Below are 14,474 nucleotides of genomic sequence, written 5' to 3'. Positions count from 1 at the left end.
TGATCCAGCAATCCCACTACTGGGCATACACCCAGAGAAAACCATAATTCAAAAAGTCACATGCACCTCAATGTTCATTGCAGCACTATTTACAATAGCCAGGTCATGGAAGCAACCTAAATGCCCATCGACAGATGCATAGATAAAGAGGTTGTGGTACATATATACAATGGAGTATTACTCAGCCATAAAAGGGAACCAAACTGAGTCATTTTTGGAGACGTGGATGGATCTAGAGACTGTCATACAGAGTGAAGTCAGAAAGAGAAAAACTTATATCGTATATTAATGCACATATGTGGAATCTAGAAAAATGGGACAGATGAACCAGTGTGTAGGGCAAAAGTTGAGACATAGATGTAGAGAACAAATGTATGGACACCAAGGGGGGAAAGGCGCGGGGGGGGTGGGGATGGTAGTGTGCTGAATTGGGCTATTGGGATTGACATGTATACACTGATGTGTATAAAATTGATGACTAATAAGAACCTGCTGTATAAAAAAAATAAAATTAAATTAGAAAATTAAAAAAAACTGAAAGATCTCATTAAATAACGAGGAGTTCAGGGAACAATATTCTGAAGGAAGGATGGCCAATAATACTAAATGAAATTTTTGATTGCCAAGGTATACACAGAATGTTCGCATATAACACAAATCCAGACTTAGCTTTCAGTTCCTATTCAACTTTCTCTCAAATTTGATTAACTAATTATTACAAGGAAAGGTTATCACAGCGGCTATAAATAAAATGTGTAACTATAATATAGAGAACTGTCTTCCCTTATAGCTGGTGAAATTAGTTTTACTACTTTACAGTCAGTGTCATTTGTTTATGTGTGTACACAGTGGTCACATACATGGTATATACGAACAGATTCTTTTTTTCTTAACTTTTATTTTATATTGGAGTATAGTTGATTTACAATGTTGTGCTAGTTTCAGTAGTACAGCAAAGTGATTTAGTTATACATATACATATATCTATTCTTTTGCAGATTCTTTTCCCATAAAGGTTATTACAGAGTATTGAGTAGAGTTCCCTGTGCTATATACAGTAGGTCCTTGTTGATTATTTTATATCTAGTAGTGTGTATATGTTAATCCCAACCTCCTAATTTATCCCTCCCCTCCATCTCTTTCCCCTTTGGTAACCGTAAGTTTGTTTTCTAAATCTGTGAGTCTGTTTCTATTTTGTAAATAAGTTCATTTGTATCATTTTTTAGATTCCACATGTAAGTGATATTATATGATACTTTTCTTTCTCTGTCTGACTTACTTCACCTTGTATGATAATCTCTAGGTCCATCCATGTTGCTGCAAAAGGCATTATTTCACTCTTTTTTATGGCTGAGTATAGATTCTTTTTTTTAATTATCATGTAATATTATATTAGTTTAAGGTGGACATCATAATGATTTGATATATGTATGTATGGCAAAATGATCACTCAATAAATTTAGTTAACATCCATTACCTTACATAGTTTCAAAGGTTTTTTTCTTGTGATAAGAACTTTTAAGACCACTCTCTTAACAGCTTACAAATGTAAAACACAATATTCTTAAATCTAATCACCTTACTGTACATTACATCCCCAGAAGTTATTCATCTTATAATTGGAAGTTTGGACCTTTTGACCACCTTCATCTCTGGCAACTACCATTCTGCAGAACAGATTCCTCTGATGAAAGAAGAAAGCAACCTTGGTACCCTAAAGAGGTCCACAAATGTCATACCAGGACCCAGGTTTTAACAAGATAATTCTGTTTTCCTTATTCTATTGCCCATCCTATAGCTAAAGGCAGAATTACAAAAAAAAAAAAAAAAAAAAAAAGTGTGTGTGGGGGATAGTTCTGAATTATACACTATCTGGAAACGTCTCCAGAGTGATTATTCATTAAGCCTTACATCATTCCTATGAGGTAACTAGGGAATTAGCTTCATTTATTGGGTAAAAACCTGAACCAGAAAAAAAGTGAGCTGCTTGTACATTTTCCCTTAAGATACCTCTGCCAGGACTCAGTGTCATGAAATTGCTCTGAGGTGAAAACACATGGTGTAGAAACCCAAAGAATCTACAGAAACAAAGACACAACCCCAGAAGAGAAGGACAGCCCAAGACGCTTGGCCCTCCTCAACCCCGTAACAGCAGCAGCCGGCACCCACTGAGCATCTGCCATCCACCTGATGCTTACCCACAGTCAATCACTGACTCCTCAGCACAACCCTGCAAGGTAGGTATTACTACTGTTTTGCAAATGAGAATGTTGAGGAAGAAAGGTTAAATAATTTGGCCACAGTAACAGGGCTATTAAGTAGGGGCAATACGATTCACAACCAGGACTAATTGGTCCCCCAAAGTCTAGCTCTTCCCAGAAATTCTCCACCATGTCTCCCATGTAACTGGCTATCTCTTAACACCTAATAACAGACCTGCATTACACTTGGTGCTTTACACACATGACACTATCACAAATAACTACTCTGAAAGCTATGCCCATTTTATAGATTAGAAAATGAGATTTAGAAAGGTTGATACGCCTTCCCATGGCCACAAAAAACAGTGAGTGGCAGCATGGAGATTTAATCCAGGTCTCTCAGGCTTTTCAGTCCATGTCTTTCCCATTTTTCATGCTTCTTCCAAAAGTTCTTTCTTTGTTTTCTAGTTATTTCACACATACTAGAGACTCTATCATTGGTGATAACTATCACGTCTTCCATCTAAGGGAAGATTGTGATAGACCTATGAAACAGTGGTATTATCCTCATTTTACAGAGGCTTGGAGAGCTTAGGGAACTGGATCAAGGTATAGAACCACAGATGGCACAGCCAGAACTTAAGCCCAGTCTACAGACACCCAAGCGTGTACTGGTAACCAGTCAACTGTGCTGCCTCCTGGACACTGCTACCTCCATGAACGGTGGAACAGAAACTTCCAAACAAAAATCATTCAGCCAAACCTTAACCTGTTTACATAATAATCTTTTCCAAAGAATCTAAACTAAACAAACAAACAAAAACAACAATTCTAAACATGAATAAGAAACTAATTGCGGTATGGAAAATAAAAATAGTGCTATACAGAATTACTAAAAACAGGAAAGTAAAAAAGAAATCAATGAGGTAATAAATTAGATTTTGAGGAATAGTCAAAAGAACTGAAATCAGATGCTTGAGTTTATTTTGGTATTCCTGATCAAACAACAGAAAGTAGTTTCTTAATTTCCAATTACTGTATTTTTCTGATTCAGAAACACTCAAAGATTTACTCATGATGTTCCAGGAAGTTCAGAACTTACCACACATTATCCCTAAGGCTGTGCTAAATACCGCCATATATCCAAAGTAAAATGATGTCTGAAATAAGCCATACATCCTGAAATAAAACCAAAAAATTATATATAGTATATCCATTTTTACTTTAGACATAAGGCCTAAATTCTAGTATTTAAAATGACAAACTTAGCTTCTAAAATACAAAATGAAAAAATGTCTCCACTTACTTTGTTTTGAAAAAATAGTAGTAAAAGGAATACATGTAAACATAAATTGCAGTTGATGCAGCAGAGAGAAAACTTGTCCATTGCCTGAGGAAAAAAAGTAACCCTTTTGAATGGATGGCACTGAAAGATTTTAAAGCAAAGACTTTTATAAAAATATCCTTTAAGATTCTGTATATTTAAAAACAAATGCATGTACAAATGTACAATGGCATTTAAATATATCAACGAGGAGAAAGCCTAAGAATTGGAAGGAGAGATCCTAAATTTTGTCAAAATTTGATAAAAAATTTTATCAAATTTTACTATTATAAATGACCCTAAATAAACCATTTCCTTTTTCAGACCTGTCTCCTAGTGTTTAAACTAATGACCCTCATTAATACCAACAAAATTTTTTTTGACTGATATTATTTTTCCTCTAAAATCGTCAACATTTTTATAATTGAAAAAAAAAATCCCTATACTATCTTAAGGAGGAAAATTTCTATACAGATCTTTTACTCCACTTGATACACTTCAAATGGAATCTTATTTTAAAATATTATGGTCCCCAGAGGTTCTTCCCAGAAATATGTACTCACCACCTATAATCCTCTGCATTTAGTAGAAAGTATGTGCACACGATGGTCACACAGACGGTCACAATGCACAGGATGACCAGCACCAGCATCATGAAGCCATAGACATAATAGATCTTATACGCCCAGAAAGATGTGAAGATGAAATACCTAAATACAACACAACGAAGACACAGTTTTCTAGTCTTTATTCATGTAGCTCACACTGCTCTTGCTAAATCTCACTTGCATCTTAGTTCTCACTTTTTTCTCACTTAAATCTCAATATTTTTCTTTCAAGTAACTTCCAACAGTTTCCCTTACCCCCTTTTCATTAAGTCATTTAAAATTCTCTCAAAAATATTTTCTTAGATAATCTTTCAAGAACAGACTCATTAGTAGGGTAGGGTATCCATCTCTAAGCAAACTAAATAAATTAGAAACTTAAGGAGTATACTGTGGAAATGAAAATAGCTAAAAATTGTTATTTTTTAAATAAAGTCAATTTCCTTGTTCTTTCATTTTTTTCTAGATACGACACTTTACAAACAATGTATTTTATATTTTATAAAACACCCTATTAAATTAAAAAAAGGTTTGATATAGTAATAATGTATAAAATTAGGAAAATAAAAATAATTAGGAAAAGAAAGCCTATGGAAGCTTCATGCCATTTTCACAGTACCACAAAAGAAAGGGCATTAAGATTTTATACCAAAAAGAGACCCTTTACTCTAATTCCATTACACAAACCATAGTTAAACAAAAAGCGTTTTTTTTTTTTTTTTTTGCGGGACGCGGGCCTCTCACTGCTGTGGCCTCTCCCGCTGCGGAGCACAGGCTCTGGACGCGCAGGCCCAGCGGCCACAGCTCACGGGCCCAGCTGCTCCGCAGCATGTGGGATCTTCCCGGACCGGGGCACGAGCCCGTGTCCCCTGCATTGGCAGGTGGACTCTCAACCACTGCGCCACCAGGGAAGCCCCAAAAAGGGTTTTTTAGCCTCTTTTCTTTTTCTTGTTCCCTTTCTACTTGTTAGTTACCTTATTCATCACCAATTCTTTCAACAGATATTTACAGAGGCCCTATACATATCAGAGAAGCAGTGAGAACAGAATTGAAGACAAAGTCTTTACTCTGAAGGAGATTAGTTCAGTGGGAACTAGTAAAGGGGCAATCATGACACACAAGTGCTTCTCCAATGCACCTAACAGGGGCAACTTACTGGTTTGGCTGGGTGGGGCTCTGGGGGTAGGGAAGGGTGGTGAGAAGAATCAGATAAGGCATGGTGGGTGGGGAGCTAGAAGAATATTCCATGCATTGGAACAGCAAAGGCAAAGGCTCACAAAGGAATTCACTGTATTTAGAAAGACTCAAAGTAATTCAGTATGGCTAGAACTTCAAATGAACTGTGAGAGATAAGAGATGAGGCTGGAGAAGAGAACAGGGCCAGATTCTATATTATGAAGGTCTTTATTGACTATGTGATGGGGTTTGGACCTTACCTCAATGAAAATGAGAAGTCTTTAGCAAATAAGTGACATGATCAGACTGATACCTTAAAAAGACCACTGTGGCTACCAAGAGGAGAACAGGTGTGAGGGTGGTCAAAGCGGAGAAGTTAAAGATACAGCAGAGTGGCTACCAAACAGAACAGAGTACCCGAGAAAACAGGAAGAGATGTGATCCACAAGGTAGTATGGACAGGGTAGGAAGGAAAAAATAGTGGCAAGTCAAATCAGGGTGAGGACACAAGTCAGAAAGTACAAAAGAATTTCTCGAACTGGTTTTTATTAAACCATGAGCTAGAGTGACATGCTCTCCAATCCCTCTACGGTGCCGACTAATACCCACAGCTGGCAGGTGACCCCCAGGAGTGGCCCAAATCTATGTCAGTTGTCCTTATTCGTGTAATTAGACAATTTAAATGTCACATAAAGAAATAAACATGATAGCTAAAAGAATTATGATTTCTATGAAAATTATGTTGAATACTTTGGAAAAATTCAATAAGGTGAGCCACTAAAAACAAGTGATAAAACTGGGTGTGGGGGAGACAACTATAAAAGACTGGGGGACAAATGTACAAATCTAGAAGGATTCTGCACTTAGGATACTTCAGACAGGTCTTTACATTCCTGCTCCACTTTAAGAAGTTTGGAAAATACAGAAGATGCATTATGAATTTCAAAGGTAAAAATGATGGAAACGTCAACTAGGTAAAAAGGCAAGACCTTGGCTCTCTATATTTTTTTAAAATCAGTGAAAGATGTACCTTTAGTTGTTTTAAGTGAAAATAAAATGTTATGTATGTATCTTTTTTTAATAATTCCCTTACATGAGCCAACTTTTTCAATTAACCAACTGTCAGATTCAATCACACCTCTTAAGGAGGCATCCACTGTACAGGAGAGAATCAGCACTGGGGCGTCTGGAAACGTGTAAGGAAATTTTGAGTAGTCACAATGACTGGCATTTCATGGGCAGGATCCAGAGGTGTATGACTGCAGTTCTTGAAAAAGTCCCATACAAAGAACTGTCTCTTCTAAGATGCCAGAGCATTCCCATCAAGGAACATTGGAACACAGGCTGAGAAAAGAAATGCTTATATTTTGCAGTGGGGACCAAGGATGCAGATATGAAGCATGGTAACTGGGCACAAGATGGCGTATCTCCCCCCCGAAACACATACATAATTCCCAGCACTCCTGTGGGCCTTGATGGAAGAAGACTAGGAACGAATGTGTATCCAAAGATGTCAGGATCTTGACTAACTGGTAGGTAATGGTTTACCTAGTTCCCTGGACCCTTAGAAATATTTTAAAAATAAAAATCAGTAATTTCTTATATCATGTAGCTGATCAAAGGCTGGTCTGACATGCATGCATTCTCTAGCATGCATGCTTTGATTTCTAAGATCTCCTGTTTGGTGAGAAAGGTCTAGAACACAATACAAAAACAGTATAAGCTTCACCTGAGTATTTGAGAACAAAGCAGAAAACCACTTTTTTTTTTGCGGTACGCGGGCCTCTCCCTGTTGCGGCCTCTCCCTGTGTTGCGGAGCACAGGCTCCGGACACGCAGGCTCAGCGGCCATGGCTCACGGGTCCAGCCGCTCTGCGGCATGTGGGATCTTCCCGGACCAGGGCACGAACCTGTGTCCCCTGCATCGGCAGGCGGACTCTCAACCACTGCGCCACCAGGGAAGCCCAAAAACCACCTTTTGACAGACTACATAGACCCCCTTCTAGAAGCATGGACTTAACAAACTAACTCTGTTAGATGCACGCCCATCTGATGATTCTATACCTATCCTAACTCCTAAATTTTCTTATTACAATGAAATCCCCCAAAACATAAATACATTGCCAAAACTTACATTTCAATAAAGATTGAGCCAAAAGGTAAAATTCCTCCCAGGCAAACAATAACTGCAGGCTCCATGAACCTGGAAAATATTAAAATTAACAGTAAACTTCTAGTATGATTTCCACATTATATTATATAAACCCTGATAACAGAAATCAGATGCTTGGTACTTAAAAATAACCTAAGGATAGAAACAAACCAATAAACAGAAAAACAAAAATTCAAAGAGGCACAATACTGAGAGGGGACTTCAAATTAGCCATAGGTTATAGTCAAAATTCTTTTTGGCATTAAAGGCCGAGATAAGAACTTGTGGAACACAAATACTTGCTTACTGGCAGAACTCAAGAAAAACTATGAGTATTTGCTCCTGTTCTATACTTTTCAGTAACTTCTAAAAATTTTCGTCATTTACCTTACAGAAAGCCATAGGGAAAGAAAAGTCTTGAGACCCCCCTGCATCTGAAATAATGTTTCCCAAATTGTGGCCTTGCCAATCTCTTTGCTCATGCTTTCCTTGGTTCAGTAACTTGTTCTCCTATGAATCACACAATTAAGGTATTATGGGTTCTGAGTTATAAAAGGAGTCAAAGAATGAATAAAAAATAAAATTCAAACCTCATTCATTCACTCAACAAACATTTACTGATTGCAATCGGTAATTCTCCACCTGCAATGCCTTCCCTTGTCTCACAGTTCTCTCCTGCGAGCACTGACTCAAGTGTTCGCCCCATAAAGCCTTTCTCGGGTCTCCCAAGAAGAGGTGGGTTCTTCCACTGTCTCTTGAACGTAACTCCATGGCAGCACTTACCACACTATACTGTACTGTCTAATTAAATACCTCACTAGATTATAAACCGTGGCATGCAGAAGCTATTCATCTAGGTATTCCCAGTGTCCAGCACAGTATGTGGCACATAAAAGATAGCAAACTACTATTTCTGAAATGAACTACAAAACTGAGAAGAAAATGAGTTTGAGAGCCGAAAAAAAAAATTTTAAAGTCTAGTCTTCTTTCCTCCTTTTATAGAAAGCCAAGATCCACAGAGGTTAAAAATGACATGCCCGCCAGATCTAGTATTCAGATTTTGGTTCCCATACAACTATATAAAGAAAATGAAGAGACACGCAAGCCTTCCTACACCTAAATGTGACCCATGGTTATTAGCAACGTCACGTGTTGCTCCTTCCTCTCCTTCACCAGCCCTAGTGACCCAGAGGAACTTCTGTGATTTCTATGCTTTTCCTTTAACCTTATCCTCCCCAGTAATGGCTAAAGGAACAAACATTTGGGTATCAATGAGCCTTAACAGTCTAATCTTGATTTGAAGATAAAACTGACTTTAAAAAACAGACTACAAAAGTTCTCATAAGCACCAATCCTAGAGAAAAAGAACATGGACAATTCCTAGGACTAGAACAGATCATTCTCCTTTACACTACGGGGCTATTTTATTCAGCCTCCACTTCTGCAAATGTCTACATACCTCCAAGTCTACAAAAGACTATATAAGTACTTAAACATAAGTTATACTTACAATATAGCAAAATATCTAGGAATGGAGGCTTTTCAATATATATCCCTTATTATGAATATGTAGTCTACCGTATAGCTATTCTTATGAGATGGGGAATAAAACAAATGTACAGTAAGACTGTTCTATTTATGTCTGCAAGTAAGAATTAGGAAAATAAAGGATGCAGAATAGCATAAATCAGCACTAAAACGTTCAATTTACTAATTTTATTATTATTATTTTTTCTTTTTTTTTTTTTGGCTGCGCCATGCAGCACATGGGATCTTAGTTCCCTCACTAGGGATCGAACCCGCACCCCTTGCAGTGGAAGGGTGGAGTCTTAACCACTGGACTGCTGGGGAAGTCCTCAATTTACTAATCTTAAAAAGCAAAACATATAATGAGTTCACATTTTGTTCAAATTTGAATTATGAAAATTAGAAATATAAACGTATTAGTAACATCTCATTTTATGTCCAAAAGTTGAAAAAATACAAACCATCTCAAGTTAAAAATCCATCAAGAATCACTATTTCAAAGCTGAATGGTCAAATGAACTATATGCTTACACTATTGCAATAGAAGAATCGCTTTAGCTGTTAAACAGAAATACCTGTCATCCTTTGTCAGGATTAAATCTTGAATTATGGGAGATCCTCAAAAATACATTTTGTGCATAAAATGTGAAAAATGTATTTGAGAGATTCTATACTATCCCAGAAGTGAAGGTAAAGAACATAGGTCGGTAAGTTATAATTGGTCTCACTACTAATTCCTCTCTCATTTGATACAAAATCTATGGCTATAAGTCAATGTTGTTTCAAATAATAAAATATCTGGAAAGGAAAGTGAAATTAGAAGTCAGGGGTTAGCAATCTTTTTCTGTAAAGGTTCAGACAGTAAGTATTTCAGGTTCAGGTTTTGCAGGTGATACGGTCTCTGTCGTAACTACTCAACTTTGATGCTACCCTGTAAAAGCAGTCACAGACAATATGTCAACAGGCATGGCTATATTCCAACAAAACTTTATTTATAAAAACAGGCAGCAGGTCAAATCTGGCTTATAGACTGCAGTTATACAACAGCTGCCGCTTTAGGTCCCACCCACCTCTGTGCACTAGTGTACTTACCAAAGCATTTGATTTCTCTGTAAATAGCACCAATATTCAAAAAAGTGAAATAAGCATATCATTTATTACTACTCCTAGCAATATAAATTGAAGGAAAAAGTAAAAAGACAAATTCTTAAGTTTAAACTTATAAATACATGCCAATTCTAAAAATTATGTATACATAATAGCCTTAGGAATTTATATATTGTGAGAAGCAATCACATAAAATTTAGCATTCTCTTTACCATTTTTTCTCCGGTATGGGACGAGGCACGGCATTGACACGACACGGAAAGTTCGGTTGACCTGACAGATTTCGGCCAAGTATTGTACCAACAAGATTTAGAGGAAGGATAACAAAAAAACAGATGCAACACACGGCCACCTGTAAATTAAATTAAAATATGTGTGATTACTCAGAGAACAATAACACTAATAAAAACAAGTAAAAACGACACTTAAAAATTTAAATACAATTTGATCACAAGAGAAAATGTTTAAGTTCAATATGGGTTAAAATTGTGCAGAATATATACTAATGGCAATAGGAAAAGAATGTGCTTTCGAATATTAGAATTAAACTAAATGCAAGTTGAACTGTTTCCTATCTACTGTAGTTCCCAATTTTTCCTATTCTTCCATACTGTCCCTACTACAATCCTTTTTTCCTCTCCTTTCACTTTCAGCTGTCATGCTTTTAACATATCCTTTATCTTTTATCATTATAACCAACTTATTTACTTGCCTACACTTCACTGAGCTCCTAATATGCACAAGGACCTTTATACATGTTATTTTTCTACTTTACAGATGAAGAAAATGAGACTTGAGAGAGGCTAAGTAACTTCCCATGATCACACAATTAGTAGGTGGCCGAACTAAGATTTCAATTCAGATCTGCCTGTCTCAATCTGTCTGCTCATTTCTATTCTACAATGCCTTAGGATCTTAAAAATAGAAGAATATCACTATTTATGTACATATGTGTATTACTAAAATAATGAGTATTTTTCTGCCAATTAGTAATTCAAAATCTAAAGTTACAGGGAAGACCACACAGAGATTCTAGAACCAAAGTGGTTAGTTAATAAATAAATTTATTTTTGTGATTTTTTTTCTTTATATAAATCTGTACACTCAAGGAGACACACTCAAGCTCTTTTCCAGCCAGCATCTGGTTAGGATTATTTCACTCTGAACTTCTAAAACTGGAATAGGACTGAATCACCTCTAAGATCTCTTTCAATTATACATTTTGGGGTTCTAGTAAATCAAAAGTAAAAGTGAGATGCAACTCAATATTAAAGAAATAAACAACCTAATCCAAACATGGGCAGAAGACCTTAACAGACATTTCTACAAAGAAGACATACAGATGGCCAAGAAGCACATGAAAAGCTGCTCAACATCACGAATTATTAGAGAAATGCAAATCAAAACTACAGTGAGGTATCACCTCACACCCGTTAGAATGGGCATCATCAGAAAATCTACAAACAACAAATGTTGGAGAGGGTGTGGAGAAAAGGGAACCCTATTGCACTGTTGGTGGGAATGTAAATTGACATAGCCACTAAGGAGAACAGTATGGAGGTTCCTTAAAAAACTAAAAACAGAATTACCATATGATCCAGCAATCCCACTACTGGGCAAATACCCAGAGAAAACCATAATTCAAAAAAGACACATGCACCCCAATGTTCATTGCAGCACTATTTACAATAGCCAGGTCATGGAAGCAACCTAAATGCTCATCGACAGACGAATGGATAAAGAAGTTGTGGTACAGGGACTTCCCTGGTGGCGCAGTGGTTAAGAATCCGCCTGCCAATGCAGGGGACACGGGTTCGAGCCCTGGTCTGGGAAGATCCCACATGCCGTGGAGCAACTAAGCCCGTGAGCCACAACTACTGAGCCTGTGCTCTAGAGCCCACGAGCCACAACTACTGAGCCCATGTGCTGCAACTACTGAAGCCCATGTGCCTAGAGCCAGTGCTCCACAACAAGAGAAGCCACCACAATGAGAAGCCCATGCACTGCAACAAAGAGTAGCCTCCTCTCACCACAACTAGAGAAAGCCCGTGCACAGCAACAAAGACCCAACGCAGCCAAAAATAAATATAAAATAAATTAATTTAAAAAATGTTGTCGTACATATATGCAATGGAATATTACTCAGCCCTAAAAAGGAATGAAATTGAGTCATTTGTGGAGATGTGGATGGATCTAGAGACTGTCATACAGAGCAAAGTAAGTCAGAAAGAGAAAAACAAATATCGTATATTAACACATATATGTGGAACCTAGAAAAATGGTATAGATGAACCGGTTTCCAGGGCAGAAGTTGAGACATAGATGTAGAGAACAAATGTATGGACACCAAGGGAGGAAAGCCACAGGGAGGGTGGAGATGGTGGTGTGCTGAACTGGGCGATTGGGATTGACATGTATACAACTGATGTGTTTAAAATTGATGACTAATAAGAACATGCTGTATATAAAAAAAATGAAATTAAATTTTAAAAAAACTCAATAAAATGTACCTTGATGGGAAAAAAAAGTAAAAGTGAGAGAAAAGCTGAATGAAAACTGTGAAGAAACTGACTGAGAGAAATGAAGGTGTGGGGTAGAAAATTCACAGTGATCACATGAGAAGGAAAGAATCTATTTTGAAGTAACATTGTGAAAACTCTGCATCTTCATTATATCCTTATGTGTGCTTGTGTGTGTTAAACAAGCCAAGGAGTATTATCATCTTCCTTTCAGGTAAAACTTGTATAAATGTATGAGAGTTAAGAGAGTTCTGAAATTCCATTTTAAAGCTCAGACTTAGGAAGGCAAATCATTGGTGTCTCAGTTTAGACCTGTTAATAATATGAATTTCTGGGCTTCCCTGGTGGCACAGTGGTTGACAGTCCGTCTGCCAATGCAGGGGACACGGGTTTGTGCCCCGGTCTGGGAGGATCCCGCGTGCCGCAGAGTAGCTGGGCCCATAAGCCATGGCCGCTGAGCCTGTGCGTCAGGAGCCTGTGCTCCGCAACACGAGAGGCCACAACAGTGAGAGGCCCGTGCACCGCCAAAAAAAAATAATAATAAATAAATAAAAAATAAAAAAATATGAATTTTTGCCCATATAAATAACAAGAATATGTGAAACATAAAAAATAAGCAGACATTTTAAAGATATTTTAAATACTACGATATATTGTGAATTATACATACCTCATATTTGGGGGGTGAATTCTGTCTCAATTTTTGTTATTCATTGTTGATTGCTTTTTAAATTATTATTTTGCTATCATTAAGCATATAAAACTCATAAATATTAACACACTGTGATAGAGACCTATGTATTTTCCCCTTAATTTACCAGAATTCTAATTTCAGATAAGGACTGAAGAGAAGCTGGAGAAAACATTCCTATGTGGAATGACAATGGTCTAGCAGAGTGGTCTTCAAACTGTTCCACAGAACCTCAGGTCCTGCTGAAGAGTTTCAGGAATTCCACAAGCATTTGATTTGAATATCCTTTTGAAAATAGTTTTTTTTAAATAATATTTTTAAGTGTAATAAAAATATACACACTCAAATTAGTTCTATATCAAATATTAATAACTGGAGATACCACAATCATGTTAACTCATTTTCATGCAAACCTCAGAATAAAGTTTCTCCTGCTATCTCTGTGTATATATTTGGACTCCTAGTAAACGTGTCATTGATTAGGAAGGCTTGTAATGCTACACTGGTCTTTTGTTCTCCCTCCCCATCCTCCACCCCGACCCAATTCAGGCCTGCACATACTTGCTCACTAAAAGCTTTACAAGCAAATGCACTACAGCACATGCATGTCACAAGCAATTAAGTGGCAGGTGAAATGAGGGCATATCTTGCCTTGTGTGCTTAATCAAAGCATAACAGCAGTCATCAAAGGAACCTATAAACGGTCTCATCAAGACAATATCAACTGTTTAGCATCTAATTTTTTCCCCTTTTCCTGACTTTTTAATACATGATAAAAAATGTGAGCAGTTTGTTAGAAACTGTTAGTGACTGAACTGCGAAACCAATTTCCTACTCCTTTATGTCCAAGTTCTAGATGACTTTACTTCAAAAATACTCTGAGACTGCAAGGCAAGCTATTAAAAAAAAAAAAAAAGTCACATGGAACTAAATTATCCGAGAAGTCAGGATTTTTCTCAATACTGATATTCAACCAAACAAACTGGTTACTGAAGAAGAATGTTACCTGTACCCCTTGGTATTAAATCTGCATTCATCGCAACTTTATTGCTCTCATTAAATTTAGAATGCTAAAAAAACTGAATTTGCAAAATTTATTTATACTAACAGAATCAAGCTTGTATCTGTTTTCTTTATTGGGCTTCTGCATTAAGCTTTTGTTTAAAATGAAAT

General features: G+C 36.9%; 1 protein-coding gene across 1 annotated transcript in view; it reads right to left on the bottom strand.

Annotated features, from left to right (window-relative positions):
- The window catches only part of TM9SF3 (transmembrane 9 superfamily member 3), a 77,105-nt gene that overhangs the window by 12,818 nt on the left and 49,813 nt on the right, over positions 1-14,474 (bottom strand). Inside the window, exons 10-14 of the mRNA XM_019939713.3 lie at positions 10,304-10,443; positions 7,440-7,508; positions 4,089-4,235; positions 3,508-3,591; positions 3,304-3,380 (exon numbers count right to left, since the gene is read on the bottom strand). Of these exons, the coding sequence (XP_019795272.1) occupies positions 3,304-3,380; positions 3,508-3,591; positions 4,089-4,235; positions 7,440-7,508; positions 10,304-10,443 (517 nt within the window). The remainder of the gene's footprint in view (positions 1-3,303; positions 3,381-3,507; positions 3,592-4,088; positions 4,236-7,439; positions 7,509-10,303; positions 10,444-14,474) is intronic.

The sequence above is a fragment of the Tursiops truncatus genome, chromosome 16 (assembly GCF_011762595.2).
Source record: "Tursiops truncatus isolate mTurTru1 chromosome 16, mTurTru1.mat.Y, whole genome shotgun sequence".
Classification (NCBI taxonomy): domain Eukaryota; kingdom Metazoa; phylum Chordata; class Mammalia; order Artiodactyla; family Delphinidae; genus Tursiops; species Tursiops truncatus.
This window is presented reverse-complemented; position numbering and strand designations above follow the sequence as displayed.